We start from the raw sequence: 17,702 nt of genomic DNA, 5'->3' as shown, positions 1-17,702 counted from the left end.
ACACAAAAGCAGGCAAAACCATTTGTTTTCTAATGAAACACACAAAATGGGTGGATCCAGATGGATCCAATGGGTGGAGCTGGGAGAAGCACTGGGAGAAATCAGGATATATCATGTCAGAAGAAAAAAATCTTTTTTAAGTGAAAGGAAAAACAGAGGGAGAGCATTGATTCCAATCTCTGGTTTTCCCCTACACCTAGAATTATAAACTTTAAATCGGCATAATTACTTCATACATTTATGCCTATGTCATCATCAATTTATCTTCTGCCTGATGTATAAGGCAATGTTACCATTTTATACATTATTTGAATATTATTTTAGTTACACAAATTTCCTAAATACAGAGTTTGAAATCTACTATCATATTTACAAATGCTTGACATATATTTGTTAATGTGTTTTGTCACTAATATATATTTTGAAAATTCCACACAATGTTCATATTATAATATATCTTACTAATTAATGCTATCTCCCTTATATTTGAGTAGAAATTATTAAGTTATAGTCACAAATATTATTTATGTTTCATTTCCTCTTTGCTAAACTTCACCAGTTATACCTCATAGAACCAGTGTGGTCAATAATGTATTCTGATAAATGAATCAAAAAGTTGCATTTTAAGTGTTTGTAAATATGATAAATTTTATAAATGTTTAGTTTATCAACATATTTAAATTATTTAATAAATGCATTTACAAACATATTTGCTAATATGTGCTTATAAACTTGTTCATAAACTTTGAGGTAGCATGTGGGTCGGTGGGGGCACTTGTGTGGGTGCTAGAGAGAAATCATCCCTGAGCATCATTACTAATAATCCATCGAGCTTGGTCTTTGAAACAGGATCTCTCCCTGACCTGGGCCTTACTGAATAGATCAAGCTGAATACCCATCAAACCCAGAAATCTTTCTGTGAGCCTCCCAGAGCTGGAATTACAAGTGTGTACTGCCAGTTTTTTCCCATGAATCCTAGAATTGAACTCAGATCCTCCTGATTCTATGGCAAGCAATTTACTAATGGAACCTTTTTCTTTTTTTTTTTCTTTTTCTTTCTTTCTGTTTTTTTGTCTAATCTCTAAATGCAAAATTTTGATGGTTATCTATGCTCTGTGGCAATATGAAAATTTTTCTATGATTTTATTATCATTTATAAAACAACTCTTAGTGTTAATTAAATGAAATATTTTATCTCATTGAAATCAATCAATTTCAGTAAAATAATTTGCATGTGTGCATAATATTCATGTTTCTTGATACTAGAGTAGAAATCATCCACAGCAAAACAGTAGATACATTATGTAGTCTCAAAAAATAACCAATTTGCATATACCCAATTAGCATATCTAATGATAGATTACACATTAGATAGAAGTATCACACTATGTCAAACACCTAAAACCTGTTTTAGTAAACACCATTAATTGGAAGAGGAAACATGTCAACTTCTCATAAACAGCCCCCTGCCCACAAACTTCACTATTGTTGTTGTTATTCTTGGCATAAAGCACTTTGAAGTCATGGAACAGAATACACCTGCTATGTTACAAACATGCACATCAATGTACTGGCATTTACAAACTACAAGTACCAACAATACTCTTGTTTTCAGTTTGAATTTATTTAAAACCTGAAGCCACATGTCCCAAAATGATTAGGGTCTAAATTGTGATGCTGTAAATATAACACATAAAAAATATTTACCTGTACATCCTACCCCCAGTGTAAAAGCACCCATAAAATGATTGAATGAATAAACCAAGACAAAACATATTGGTTAAAATGTCTGTATGGTATAAGTTCTGCATAGATCTGCATCAGGCTTTCTGCATATAGGGTGTGTTTCTTTAGCTTGGAATTATTATTGGACTTCAAAGAGTGAAAGTTTGGTGTCTCTAACTTTTTGACTTCTCATAAGACAGTTTTCTCCATACTGGGTTGCCATGTCCAGCCTTGATATGTGGGTATCTACCTAGCCATTACCTTTCATTATGTCAAAATTTGGTTGATATCACTGGATGGTCTGCTCTTTTTTGAAGGGGAATTGGAGAGCAGCGGATCTTGTTGGGTGGGTCCGAGGAGGGGACAAAAGGGAACCTGTTGTACGTATGTATTATCTTAGCTTCAACCTTCAATAATAAAACTAACAAGGATAACTTTTATAGATACATTGTCCTATCTTACAGTGTCATTTTAAAATTTTTATTTATACACATGGATTACATACTGGCTAAGGAAAGTAGTGTTGAAGAAATACTATACAAATTTTATAATGTTTGGCATAAAGGTAAATGAAGATTTTACATTTTGTTCTGTAATGAAGAGATGATGAAAGACTTTACAGGAGGAGACTTTCTATTGTTTTCCTATTTCTCTATTGATTTACTTCTATGAAAACAACTTGGGCTGTGATTTACATGTGAAAAGGTTACAAAAGGATTGGTAGTGGTGGCTTTGGATACTCAGAAGCTGTGTAACTCAGCAGCCCTGTGCTGAGTTACACAGCTTCTAGCAGCCTTCTGGTAACAAAAGTGGAAATCATGGGGCATTAACTATAGTCAAAGTAGAGTTTATTGTTTGTTTGTTTGTTTTATGCAGTTCAAGCTGAGAGATAAATAGGGAGAGAGGGGATGGAGGGAGAGCTGGAAGAATTTACAGTGAAGTACATTTTTTTAAACAAAATAGTAACTTGTTAGAGATTATTGTAATCATAATTTTAAAGAAATGAATATTGTTAGAAGGAAAATACACAAGCCATTTATTAAAGACTATGAGAACTGTATAAATCAGTATAAAATTTAAAAATATAAAATGACCAAAATAAAGCCTTTTTCAAAGGGTAAATGAAGATTGAAAGAAGCTAGTATGTCATCGGTTTTCTTCCTTTCTGACCACCCCGACACATAGAACAGTATTAAGATATTTATTGCAAATCCAGCATGCTCCTTACTTACCTACAGGAGACATCTCAGGAACTCCTGCTGTGTATGGACCATCTAGAAATTTGGGTTCATTGTCATTGATATCCTGAATCTTGATAACAAACTCTGATTCAGGCTCCACAGGCTTGTTGGTGAGTCTGTCCAGAGCTTGGGCTCTCAGTGTATAATAGGCCTGCTCCTCCCGATCCAGTCTCTTGGTAGCATGGATATCACCAGTGTTCTCATCAATAATGAAAATTGAACTTGCCCCTTCGCCTGACAAGATGTACTTGATGGAACCATCTCCTTTATCAACATCAGAGTGGAGCTGGTGAAAAATTCATGTGAGATGAGATTAACTTACAAGAGAGTCAGCAATATAAAGTTATGTAAAAATCACTCTCATGTCACAGCTGTAGGAAATTTCATTGTTTTTGGAAAGATGAGCTAAGTGCTGATTGTGCTAAGAAGCCAGAATATACAATGTGAAATCCAGCTCTGAGAAAAAGTAGATTTTATTTCTTTTTGCACATGGTCTCATTTCTAAACATATCTTCATGCCATTCCTAAATTTACATATATATATATTAAATACATATGCATGCATATAGTTGATTTGACTTTCATGCTATGAGGTTTTTCTTCAGAACATTTGTAAATTTAGTTCTGAGATAGTAATTAATTTGCATATATATATATATATATATATATGCTTCACTCTCTTAGAAACTCTCTCTCCTACCTCCCCAGCCTGTCCCCATTCACAGTCCTCTCTTTGATAAATCAGCAAAGACGAAAATCCAATCTTTTAATTGTTCAATATTTTAAATTTTGAACCTGAAAAACTATTGCTCAGGAAAGTAAGGATTTTTAAATCAATAAGTGTGTGAGATTCAACTCAACAGTTCCTGAAATACAAAGAATTCAATAGATTTGCATGATTAACCCTAGCGTCAGCATTAGGGTAGGACTTTCTGATTTGTATTTCATATCTGAAACTGCCCATGCTGTTTGTTAGGGCATAATGTTGAACAGAGGAACCTTGAAAAATAAACAGAAATAATCATGTAATTTCCAGAACCTGAAAAACATGCAATCTAATCCATCATTTACCAACTGCTCATCGCTCAGAACTATTGTCTTCTAAGACTTTGGTTAATAACACAAAAAGTCAATTTATAAAATAAATTTTCCATTGTCCTACACTGCTACATTTGCATTTTTCAAAGAACTTGTTAAACATAGTAAACTTTGGAAAGCACTTAAGATGTTGTCGGCAAAGCATTTTCATCTATTCGTGATGTGGAGGGTTCAGGTTCTGCTGTTTATAATTTTGCAAGTGATACTTTTTACAGCTGTGCTTCAGGGTTTTAAATACCTAATTTATCCTTTGTTTTCTGAATAAATAGCACAAAAAGACATTCTGACATGAGTTATATATGTATGTGAGTGTGGTATATTATTTTATTTTTGGTATGTGTGTGTCAATGAGACATATTGGTGAATCATGTGTATTATCAATCTATAAGGAAAATGAATCTCCTAATTATCTCAAAAATACAGAAATTACTGATATGCAAATAAGTATATTATGTATATGTAATAAGTATATGTAGTGATGTATATATATATGAATTGTTATAATTGAATCAAATAACCCTAAAGTATCACCTTTTTAATATCAACTCAGTATCTCATTTAATGTTTATAAATTTTTACTAATCCTATCAACAGATGAAGAAACTATTGCAGGCAAAGACTGAGTACATTGTCTGTCAAGACAAAAATTGCTTTCTAAAGCAAGAGAATAGTGAAAACTTACTGGTTTGTGTGACTATTAAGTCTACAATATTTAGACAGCGATGCTTCCTCTTGGATAGGAACTGTGACCTTATGCAGGAGGACATGCAGAATTACCACAAAGAACATTTTGGGAAAACGAGGTATATCTGACTACGTCCTGAATATTCTGAATAGCTGAAGTTCAGGGCTTCAGTGTTGCTCTCCTGAATTCATTTTCTGACTCATAAAAATATGTTTCAACTAATCATATTTGAGTATCAATGACATGGGTCTTTTGGAACTGCCTGTGGTGTGCAAAGCTGGCAACCTAATATTGATTAACATATAAAGACTTCCAAAGTAGATACCACAAAGTTGTCTTCAAGACTGCAGATATCTGTCATGGCACTAAATAACCATAATCACATTACCTACATACACAAAACAGAATTTTTCCCTTACATAAATCTAATTGCTGTTTATATTATCTAAGATTTATAAATAATTCTTTTAGAGGGGAGGGCCTAAAAAATGAAAGCCAGTCATGGGTAGAAGGTGACAGCCTTGTGTTCTGCTTAAGACAGTTTTCTCTTGCAGACCAAATCACAGTCTTTATTTGCATATAAGTTCAAATATTCACCCTGGATTCCATTTTGATTATCCCAAAAATTAGCATATTATTACCGTAGTTCTCTGAATCTTAAAAAGGGAAGCAAGAATGTTTCTAAACATAGCAATTTAATTCCTTTATAAGCACAGACAGTTAACTAGCTGGGTGGGATCCTATCCTGAAATGACCATTTTGACCAGACCTGGGCCTAAACTTACTCTGTTCTAGGCTGACATTTAGCTCAATAATCTTCCTACCTTCATATCTTTCTGAGAAGTTGCCTTATTTTTACAGCTGCTTTGCTAGTTTAGGTCTGTGAAGTCCCTCATAAAATTCATATTGCATCCCTATATTTTTCTTCATCTAGAAATTATATAGTTTTGAACTCATGTTTTTGGAGTTCTTTTTCACAGCCTTAAGGTCTGTCCTGAAAGTCAGAGCCGTCACACCTTTTGTTGAGGAACATAGGCACCCACACGGCTCCTGGAATCATGCACTATCATAATCTTAAGAGGTAGAAAATTTTGTTTTGTTATTCTCCTTTAAGAAAAAGAATCATTAGCGTAGGATAAAAAGATTGCATTATAAATAGCAAATTGCATTCTTTTTTTTAAATTTTTAATGTGTTTGTCTATGTATGTCTGAGTGTGTGTGTGTATGTATGTGTATGTGTGTTTGTCATGTGTAAATCTTTATTTAAGTGCAAGTGGATGAGGAAGATAGAAGCATGCTCAGGATATCCAGGTGCTCTATATAAAATAATTTATGTACCACTTTATATTGAAGCATGGAACCAAATATGAGACCTCGGTAAGAACAGCATGTGCCCTTAACTGTTAACCAAACCCACGTCAGCCTATGTCATTCTGCCATACTTAATTTGACAAATACCCGTATAGTCACACACACACACACACACACACACACACACACACACACACATTGGTTTATTTTTGTGTTTGTGTATTTTTGTCCATGTGTATTTCTCTGTGAACAGCTATTATAATTTAAATTTTTATATATATTTTAAAGTTTTGTACATTTAAAATCTATGTGCATATAATAAACATTAATTTTTATTAGGTATTTTCCTCATTTACATTTCCAATGCTATCCCAAAAGTCCCCCATCCCCTCCCCCACATCCCCTACTCACCCACTCCCACTTTTTGGCCCTGGCGTTCCCCTGTACTGGGGCATATAAAGTTTGTAAGTCCAATGGGCCTCTCTTTCCAGTGATGGCCGACTAGGCCATCTTTTGATACATATGCAGCTAGAGTCAAGAGCTCCGGGGTACTGGTTAGTTCATAATGTTGTTCCACTTATAGGGTTGTAGATCCTTTTAGCTCCCTGGGTATTTTCTCTAGCTCCTCCATTGTGGGCCCTGTGATCCATCCAATAGCTGACTGTGAGCATCCAATTATGTGTTTGCTAGGCCCCAGCCTAGTCTTACTAGAGACAGCTACTCAAGAAGGCGGACTCCAGAAAATCAAAAAACCCCATTAAAAAATGGGGCTCAAAGCTAAACAAAGAATTCTCACCTGAGGAATACCGAATGGCTGAGAAACACCTGAAAAAATGTTCAGCATCCTTATCATCACGGAAATACAAATCAAAACAACCCTGAGATTCCATCTCACACCAGTCAAAATGGCTAATATCAAAAATTCAGGTGACAGCAGATGCTGGCAAGGTTGTGGAGAAAGAGGAACACCCTTACACTGTTGGTGGGATTGCAAACTTGTACAACCACTCTGGAAATCAGTCTGGCGGTTTCTCAGAAAATTGGACATGGATCCCGCAATACCACTCCTGGGCATATATCCAGAAGATGTTCCAACTAGTAAGAAAGAAACATGCTCCACTATGTTCATAGCAGCCTTATTTATAATAGCCAGAAGCTGGAAAGAACCCAGATGCCCCTCAACAGAGGAATGGATACAAGAAATGTGGTACATTTACACAATGGAGTACTACTCAGCTGTTAAAAAAGAACGAATTTATGAAATTCCTAGGCAAATGGTTGGACCTGGAGGGCATTATCCTAAGTGAGGTAACCCAATCACAAAAGAACTCAAATGATATGTACTCACTGATAAGTGGATATTAGCCCAGAAACGTAGAATACCCAAGATATAAGCTACAATTTGCAAAACACATGAAACTCAAGAAGAATGAAGACCAAAGTGTGGACACTTTGCCCCTTCTTAAAATTGGGAACAAATTAACATTAATTGGACTTAGAGTTTATTAATAGCGAAAAACAATATGAGACATGGAGTTTAAAGGTTGATGGAGGAGAGTTGGAGGGAAGTGATAGTGGGTAGATATTATAAAGGAACATGTTCTAAAATGTATATTTTAACAATACACTGTAGACCCATTATCTCTTAAAGAGAATTACTCTTCCTTATCAGGCTGTATATAATGTTACATGTAGTGACAAGTAAATATTTTTAAGTTTCAATATTTTAACATTTTACTTAAATTACTATGAATACACTCATTCTTCCCTTGATCTAATTCTGCCACATATTTATATATTATATCCCTTTCTATGCTGTTATAATTAATTGTCAAATATGAATTTTCTTGGATAAATAATAGTTATATAAATTCTTTTGTTAAATGCATGTTTAATTATGACGAGATTGAGAAGTGATGAGGACCAAAACTTATTGATGATATAGGGTCTCTCCTCACCCTTGATCAAAAGATTCATTGTGACAGATTTCCATGATAAGCCATCATCTAGAAGAGGTTGTCTACTGTCCCTCTGCTCTTGGCTGACTTATTGATAGAGTGTCAATTGAGCTCTTTATATTCTATTCATTGTTTTTAGGAAGACAGTCCTTCTGAGAAACCATTTTTTGATGGATCAATTTAAACTGAATATAACATTTATTGCATTGATTATCTTCATCTCCATTTTGAATTTTCAAAAAATGTTCATTAGCCTTCCAGTCTGAGTCTCTGGTTAGAGTAGATGTTGGGAGATAGCTTCCCACCCTCAACACCCAGCAGAAGCTCAACTCCCAGGTGCTCTAACATGTCCAGGATCAATGGAGAGGAGGTCACAAAATCTGCAACAACACCACGGGTAACTGGGATCACCCAGGTTTCAGGGCCACAGGAACCTCACCCCAGCCAGTTGCACAGGTTCTCTCCTGTCTGAGCCTATGCCCTAAGCAGACTTTGTACACTGGTACCACACACAGTCCCACAAAACCCAGAGGAAGCTCACTTCCCAGGTGAAATTAACACACCCAGGATCACAGTGCCATAACAACAAGATGAAGCTTCACTGCCAGGAGTGCTAACACAACAGAATCTCAGGAGGTTGGTCACATCATGATTTCAGGATTCCAGAGACAGCTTGACTCCCAGGAATTCTGAGATACCCAGGATCTCAGGATCACAGGATCCCAAAACCACTGGATCACAGAGAGGCCTGGACTCTGAAGAGAACTGACACAACTAGAATCACAGGAAGGACAGGATCAGAGACAGCAAGGGCAGGTAGCACAAGAGATAACCAGATGATAAGAGGCAAGTGCAAGAGCATAGGCAACAAAAACCAATGCTACTTGGAATCATCAGAACCCAGTTCTCCCACCACAGCAAGTCCTGGATACCCCATCACACCAGGAAAAGCAAGATTCAGATTAAAAACCTTTTCTCATGATGATGTTAGAGGACTTTAAGAAGGATATAATTAACTCCAAAGAGAAATTCAGGAGAACACAGGCAAACAAGTAGAAGCCATTAAAGAAGAAACAAAACAAATCCCTTACAGATTTACAGGAAAACACAATCAAACAGGTGAAGGAATTGAATAAAACCATCCAGGATCTAATAGTGGAAATAGTAACAATAAAGAAATACAAATGGAGGCAACCCTGAAGATAAGAAACCTACGAAAGGGATCAGGGCTCATAGATGCAAGCATCATCAACAGAATACAAGAGATAGAAGAATCTCAGGGGCAGAAGATACCATAGAAAACATTGACACAACAGGCAAAGAAAATGCAAAATGCAAAAAGTTCATAAACTGAAACATCCAGGAAATTCAGGATACCATGAGAAGAACAAACCCAAGGATAACAGGTATAGAAGCAAATGAAGATTCCCATATCAAAGGTCCAGTAAATATCTTCAACAAATGTATAAAAGAAAAGGTCCCTAATCTAAAGAAAGAGATGCCCATGATACAAGAAGTCTACAGAACTCCAAATAGACTGGACCAGAAAAGAATTCCCCCCATCACATAATAGTCAAAACATCAAATACACAAAACAAAACAAAAACAAAAACAAAAACAAAAACAAAAACAAAAAAGACTATTAAAAGCAGTAAGGGGAAAAGATCAAGTAACATATAAAGACATGCCTAAAAGAATGACAGGAGACTTCTCACTAGAGACTATAAAAACTAGAATATCCTGGACAGATGTCATACAGACTCTAAAGAGAACACATATGCCAGCCCAGACTACTATAACCAGCACATCTCTCAAGAACCTTACATGAAGAAACAAAGATATTCCATGTGGAAAAGAAATTTACACAATATCTTTCCACAAAGCCAGCCCTACAAAGGATATTAACTGAAAAACTCCAACACAAGGAGGGAAACAACACCTTAGGAAAAAAAAAAAGAAATAAATCTTTCAAAAAAAACCCAAAAGAAGATGGCCACATAAACATAATTCTACCTATAAGAACAAAAATAACAGAAAGCAATAATCACTTTTCCTTACTCTCGTAACATCAATGGACTCAATTCCCCAATAAAAAAGACATAGACTAACATACTGGACACCTAAACAGAACTCAACATTTTGCTGCACACAGGAAACCCACCTGAGTGACAAAGACAAACATGACCTCAGAGTAAAAGACTAGAAAATAATTTTCTAATGATCCCCCCAAAACAAGCTGGAGCAGCCATTCTAATATCTAATACACTTTATACTCATCAAAAGCAAAATCTACCAAGATGAACTCTCAATTCTGAAAATCTGTGCTCCAAATGGAAGGGAACCCACATTCATAAGAGAAACTTTACTAAGGCTCAAAGCACATAATGCATCTCATACAGTAATAGCGTGAGACTTCAACACCACACTGTCACCAATGGACAGATCACAGATGCAGAAACTAAACAGAGACACAGGGAAACTAACAGAAGTTATGAACCCAGTGGATTTATTGATATGTATAGAACATTTCATCCTAAAACAAAAGAATATACCTTCTTCTAAGCACCTCATGGTACTTTTTCCAAAACTGACCACATAATTGGTTACAAAACAGGTCTCAACAGATGAAAGGCTGAAATAATTCCATGCATCCTATCAGATCATTACAAACTAAGGCTGGTCTTCAATAGCAACAAAATAACAACACGTCCACGTACACATGGAAGCTGAACAACATTCTACTCAATGATAACGTGGTCAAGGAAGAAATAAAGAAAGAAATTAAAGACTTTTTAGAGTTTAATGAAAATTAAGACACAACATACCAAAAGTTATGAGACACAATGAAAGCAGTGCTAAGAGGAAAACTCATATTCCCTGAGTGCCTCCAAAAAAGAAACTGGAGAGAGCATATACTAGCAGCTGGACAGCTCACCTGAAAGCTCTAGAACAAAAAGAAGCAAATACACCCAAGAGGATTAGATGGCAGGAAATAATCAAACTCAGGGCTGAAATCAACCAAATAGAAATAAAAAGAACTACACAAAGAATCAACAAAACCAGAAGCTGGGTCTTTGAGAAAATGAATAACATAAATAAACCCTTATCCAGTCTAAAGATAAGGCACAGGACAGTATCCAAATTAACAAAATCAGAAATAAAAAGGGAGATATAACAGAAAATGAGGAAATTCAAAATATCATCACATGCTAGGACAAAAACCTATACTCAACAAAACTGGAAATTCTGGATGAAATGGACAATTTTCTAGACAGATACATGTAAGACCATGAAAGGCAGTCTGGTTTCTGGTTGAACTAGGTTGGAAACCCCAGTGATCCTGCAGGAGATAATCCTACAAGGAAGGTAGGTGTTTTTCCATGTTCCTGGACACCAGGCTCCTGACAGGAGGCCACAGTTCTGACATCAGTCACATAAGGGCAACACCTAAGGTCACATAGCCTCAAAATAGTTGTCCATTATAATGAAGTACTTAAAGGTCTGGAAGCTTAGCTCCCCTTCCCAGACACTCTACCTTGCAAAAGGTATTTTGCCTCAGGCCATCCCTGAGAAAGTGGGGTATGGTTTTACTCATCTCCACTCTCCTCAGCCATGACAATAAGTGCCTTAAAATCATGGACCACTTCTTTTCTTTGAGATCTGCCATGGGGAGCAATGGAGCAGGTCTTCAACTAAAGAATTAGCCATCTAGTCTCCTGCAAGAGGCCTCTCAGCCCTTACAGCTATAGCTGTCCACCAAGCTAATCCACCTGCAAAATAAGCCAAGGACTCTTCTCCCTGAGGGGCCCAGCTGGAGCCCTCACCACTTCTCCCCTTTGAACCTGGGCTAAATCGAGCCATCAGGCCCCAACTCTGTTCTCAGATACTCTGCAGCATCCAGTGGCAACTGGGTTGCGCAGGAGCCTGAGAACCAGATGCCCCAGCTTCTGCACAGGTCCAGGGACACCAATCTGCCTCCAACAGTCCCGCAGACTTCAGACTGAGCTCCCCCATCCCTGAGGCAGTGCACAGCAACTTCACATAGCCCAATACCATACGGCCAGCACCTGCTTGGGGTAAGCACAGTCAAAACTTCCCGTGTTCCATCTCTTGAGCAACCCTAGCCCAAAGCAGACATGGGACATGCCCCATCTAACACAACATTACCAGGTAACAAAGTTAAATCAGAATCAGATAAACCATGTAAGCAGTCTCATAATCTCTTTTAAAAAAGCAGCACTCATTAAAAGTCTCCCAATCAAAAAAGCCTAGCACCAGATAGTTTTAGTGCAGAATTCTATCAGACCTGAAAAGAAGACCTAATTTCAATACTCTTTAAACTATTCCACAAAATAGCAAAGAAGTAACACTACAAAATTCTTTCTATGAAGCCACAATTATGCTTATACCTAAATCACACAAAGACCCAACACAAAAAGAGAACTTAAGACCAGTATCCCTCATGAATATCGACACAAGGGTACTCAATAAAATTCTTGCAAACGGAATCTAAAAACAAACCAAAATGATCTTTCACCACAATCAAGTAAGCTTCATCCCAGGGATGCAGGGATGGTTTAATATAAAGAAATCCATCAATGTAATAAACTATGTAAACAAATTCAAAGAAAAGAAAAGACATGATTACCTCACTAGATGCTGAAAAAGCATTTGACAAGATTCAACACCCTTCATGGTAAAAGACTTGGAAAGAGCAGGAATTCAAAGCCCATACCTAAACAGAGTAAAAGCAATATAGAACAAACCATTAGCCAATATCAAACTAAATGGAGATATATTTGAAGCAATCCATTAAATTCAGGCACTAGACAAGGCTACCTACTCTCTCCCTATCTATTCAATATAGTACTTGAAGTCCTTGCCAGAGCAATTAGACAATAGAAGGAGGTCAAATAATACAAGTTGGAAAGGTAGAAGTCAAAATATCACTATTTGCAGATGATATGATAGTATACTTAAATGACCCCCAAAATTTGACCAGCGAACTCCTAAACCTGATAAGCAACTTCATCAAAGTGGTTGGATATAAAATTAACTCGAAAAAATGAATAGCTTTGCTCTACTCAAAGGATAATCAGGCTGAGAAAGAAATTATGAAAATAACACCCTTACTAATAGTCAAAAATAATAAAAAATACATTAGTGTGACTCTACCTAAGCAAGTAAAAGATCTGTATGAGAAGAACTTCAAGTCTCTGAAGAAAGAAATTGAAGAAGATATAAGAAGACAGAAATATCTCCAATGCTAATGGATTGGCAGGATTAATATAGTAAATGTGGCCATCTTAATAAATCATCATTGATAAATGGACATTAGTCTAAAAGCTATGAGTGTTCAAGATACAATTCACAGAGAACTTGAAGCTCAAGAGTAAGGAAGGCCAAATTGTGGATGCTTCAGTCCTTCTTAGAAGGGTGTCTTAATCAGGGTTTCTATTCCTGCACAAACATCATGACCAAGAAGCAGTTGGGGAGGAAAGGGTTTATTCAGCTTATATTTCCACATTGCTGTTCATCACTGAAAGAAGTCAGGACTGGAACTCAAGCAGGTCAGAAAGCAGGAGCTGATGCAGAGGCCATGGAGGGATGTTCTTTCCTGGCTTGTTTCCCCTGGCTTGCTCAGTCTGCTCTCTTATAGAACCAAGACTACCAGCCCAGAGATGGTCCCACCCACAAGGGGCCTTTCCCTCTTGATCACGAATTGAGAAAATGCCTTAAACAGTTGGATCTCATGGAGGCATTTCCTCAACTGAAACTCCTTTCTCTGTGATAACTCCAGCTGTGTCAAGTTGACACACAAAACCAGCCAGTACAAAGGGGGAACAAAATACTCATGGGAAGAAATACACACACAAATTGTGAAGCAGAGACTGAAGGAAAGGCCATCCAGAGACTGCCCCATCTGAGAATCCATCCCATATACATTCTCCAATCTCATAGCATGGGTCCCCATTGGATGTGTTACAGAAATGACTGAAGGAGCTGAAGGGGTTTACAACCCCAAAGGAAGAACAACAATATCAACCAACTAGATCCCCTGATCTCCAAGGGACGAAACAACCAACTAAAGAATACAAATGGAGGGACCCATGGCTCCAGCTGCATAATAAGTATCAGAGGATGGTCTTGTCAGGCATCAATGTGAGGAGAGGCCTTTAGTCCTCTGAAGGCTTGATGTCACAGTGTATGGGAATGCTAGGGTGGGGATCTGGAAATGGTAGTGGGGGAACACCTCATAGAAGCTATGGGAGACAGGTAGGATGGGGGATTCTGGTTGGGAAACTGGAAAAGGACTTAACATTTGAAATGAAAATAAAGAAATTATTCAATGAAGAAAACAGAAAAAATGTTCATTAAATATGGTTATTTCTCAACACCAATGTGTTTCCACATTTCCCTGACAGGGAGCTCAGTTTCTTTCTTCACTATCTCCTAGCCTTACCTTTCACTCACTTTACAAAGGTGCATTCTTTCACAAAAGTTTTTTGAAACAGCATCTGTTGCATGAACTAGCATTGCCCATCAATTTAGAGCATGACCTTCAATTCACTGTAACTAACTCATGACTAGTTTGTTGCTTGATGGCCCATTTTTACTTAAGCTCCATAATTCTGCTACTGTAAAATTTTTATATTAACTAAGTTCTTTTTTCAAAATACTCTATTTCTTTCTTTCTTTCTTTCTTTTCTTTTCTTTTCTTTTCTTTTTTTTTTTTTTTTTTTTTTTTTACACAGGGTTTCTCTGTATAACCTTGATTTCCCTGGAACACACTTTGGTAGACCAGGCTGGCCTCGAACTCAGAAAACCGCCTACTTCTGCCTCCCAAGTACTGGGACTAAAGACGTGCACTATGACCTCCTGACTGTATTTTTAATAACATGTTAACACAAAATTTAATAACTTCATAATCTATTTTTCAAAATGTCAGTATGTTTAATTCCTTGTTATATTAAGGCTTAATGACAATAGGAAATGCAAACAAATGAAATGGAGTTCAAAAAAATTTTTAATATTTTGTATGTCTTTGGATAATATATTCTTTATGTAATTAATCCATTTTTGATTTGCCATTTATTTTGTAAGGTAGAATTACGAACCTGGTTTGGCTCCGGGGCTCCGCCTAACTTAGTCTGCAGAGGTGAGAGTGAGGACCACAGAGGCAGACAGCTTCTGGGACAGGCGGGAGCCACAGAGCCGCTGAGGCAGCACCCTTTTGGGGCCACAGACATCCAGCACCCTCCCAGCCGGAGGACAGTGATCTGCCCTGCAGGGAGTGCCATCTTGGCTCCAGGACTCCACCGAACTTAGTCTACAGAGGTGAGAGTGAGGACCACAGAGGCAGACAGCTTCTGAGACAGGCGGGAGCCACAGAGCCGCTGAGGCAGCACCCTTTTGGGGCTGCAGACATCCGGCACCCTCCCAGCTGGAAGACTGTATTCTGCCCTGCACAGGAGCCATCTGCCTCAGGAGCAGGGAGCACATCTTGGATCCAGGACTCCTCTGAACTTAGGAACGTAGTCTGCACAGCTGAGAGTGTGCACCACAGAAGCTGACAGCTTCTGTGACCTGCCAAAGCAACACAGCATCTGGGAAAGGTCCTGTTTTCTGCCTTCTTCTTCAGCCAGGAGGAGGTCTAAATGCCAGATATCTGTACACCTTCCCTTTAAGAGGAAAGCTTGTCAGCAGGGAGTGCTCTAACCACTGAAACTCAGAAGAGAGAGCCTGTCTCCCAGGTCTGCTGACAGACGATACTCAGAATCACCAGAAGAACAACCTCTGAACAGAGACAACTATAACAACTCCAGAGATTACCAGATGGCGAGAGGTAAACGTAAGAATCTTACTAACAGAAACCAAGACCACTCACCATCATCAGGACCCAGCACTCCCACTTCGCCCAGTCCAGGGCACCCCAACACACCTGAAAAGCTAGACCTGGATTTAAAAGCATATCTCATGATGATGATAGAGGACATCAAGAAGGACTTTAAAGAACTACAGGAGAACATGGCTAAAGAGTTACAAGTCCTTAAAGAAAAACAGGAAAACACAACCAAACTGGTAGAAGTCCTTAAAGAGAAACAGGAAAACACATCCAATCAGATGATGGAAATGAACAAAACCATACTAGACCTAAAAAGGGAAGTAGAAACAATAAAGAAAACCCAAAATGAGGCAACTCTGGAGATAGAAACCCTAGGAAAGAAATCTGGGACCATAGATGCCAGCATCAGCAACAGAATACAAGAGATGGAAGAGAGAATCTCGGGTGCAGAAGATTCCATAGAGAACATCGGCACAACAATCAAGGAAAATGGAAAATGCAAAAAGATCCTAACTCAAAACATCCAGGAAATACAGGACACAATGAGAAGACCAAACCTAAGGATAATAGGAGTGGATGAGAATGAAGATTTTCAACTCAAAGGACCAGTAAACATCTTCAACAAAATTATAGAAGAAAATTTCCCAAATCTAAAGAAAGAGATGCCCATGAACATACAAGAAGCCTACAGAACTCCAAATAGGCTGGACCAGAAAAGAAATACCTCCCGACACATAATAATCAGAACAACAAATGCACTAAATAAAGATAGAATACTAAAAGCAGTAAGAGAAAAAGGCCAAGTAACATATAAAGGCAAGCCTATCAGAATTACACCAGATATTTCACCAGAGACTATGAAAGCCAGAAGATCCTGGACAGATGTTATACAGACACTAAAAGAACAAAAATTCCAGCCCAGGCTACTATACCCAGCCAAACTCTCAATTAACATAGATGGAGAAAACAAAGTATTCCACAACAAAACCAAATTCACACATTATCTCTCCACGAATCCAGCCCTTCAAAGGATAATAACAGGAAAAAACCAATACAAAGACGGGAACCACGCCCTAGAAACAACAAGAAGGTAATCCCTCAACAAACCTAAAAGAAGACAGCCACAAGAACAGAATGCCAACTTTAACAACAAAAATAACAGGAAACAACAATTACTTTTCCTTAATATCTCTTAATATCAATGGACTCAACTCCCCGATAAAAAGACATAGACTAACAAACTGGCTACACAAACAAGACCCAACATTTTGCTGCTTACAAGAAACTCATCTCAGAGAAAAAGATAGACACTACCTCAGAATGAAAGGCTGGAAAACAATTTTCCAAGCAAATGTTCTGAAGAAACAAGCTGGAGTAGCCATTCTAATATCAGATAAGATTGACTTCCAACCCAAAGTCATCAAAAAAGACAGGGAGGGGCACTTCATACTCATCAAAGGTAAAATCCTCCAAGAGGAACTATCAATCCTGAATATCTATGCTCCAAATACAAAGGCAGCCTCATTCATTAAAGAAACTTTAGTAAATCTCAAAGCACACATTGCACCTCATACAATAATAGTGGGAGACTTCAACACACCACTTTCACCAATGGACAGATCATGGAAACAGAAACTAAACAGGGACACAGTGAAACTAACAGAAGTTATGGATCAAATGGATCTGGCAGATATCTACAGAACATTTTACCCTAAAACAAAAGGATACACCTTCTTCTCAGCACCTCATGGTACCTTCTCCAAAATTGACCACGTAATTGGTCACAAAACAGGCCTCAACAGATAAAAAAATATTGAAATTGTCCCATGCATCCTATC

The 17,702-nt window shown here is 37.6% G+C and overlaps 1 protein-coding gene across 3 annotated transcripts in view; it reads right to left on the bottom strand.

The window, feature by feature from the left end:
• The window catches only part of Cdh7 (cadherin 7), a 171,056-nt gene that overhangs the window by 92,114 nt on the left and 61,240 nt on the right, over positions 1-17,702 (bottom strand). For all 3 annotated transcript variants that reach the window (XM_029480694.2, XM_021155574.3, XM_085840166.1), the window contains exon 3: positions 2,958-3,252. In XM_029480694.2, the coding sequence (XP_029336554.1) occupies positions 2,958-3,252 (295 nt within the window). The remainder of the gene's footprint in view (positions 1-2,957; positions 3,253-17,702) is intronic.

This window comes from Mus caroli, unplaced genomic scaffold, assembly GCF_978045245.1.
Source record: "Mus caroli unplaced genomic scaffold, Mus_caroli_1 scaffold_1, whole genome shotgun sequence".
In the NCBI taxonomy this organism is placed as follows: domain Eukaryota; kingdom Metazoa; phylum Chordata; class Mammalia; order Rodentia; family Muridae; genus Mus; species Mus caroli.
This window is presented reverse-complemented; position numbering and strand designations above follow the sequence as displayed.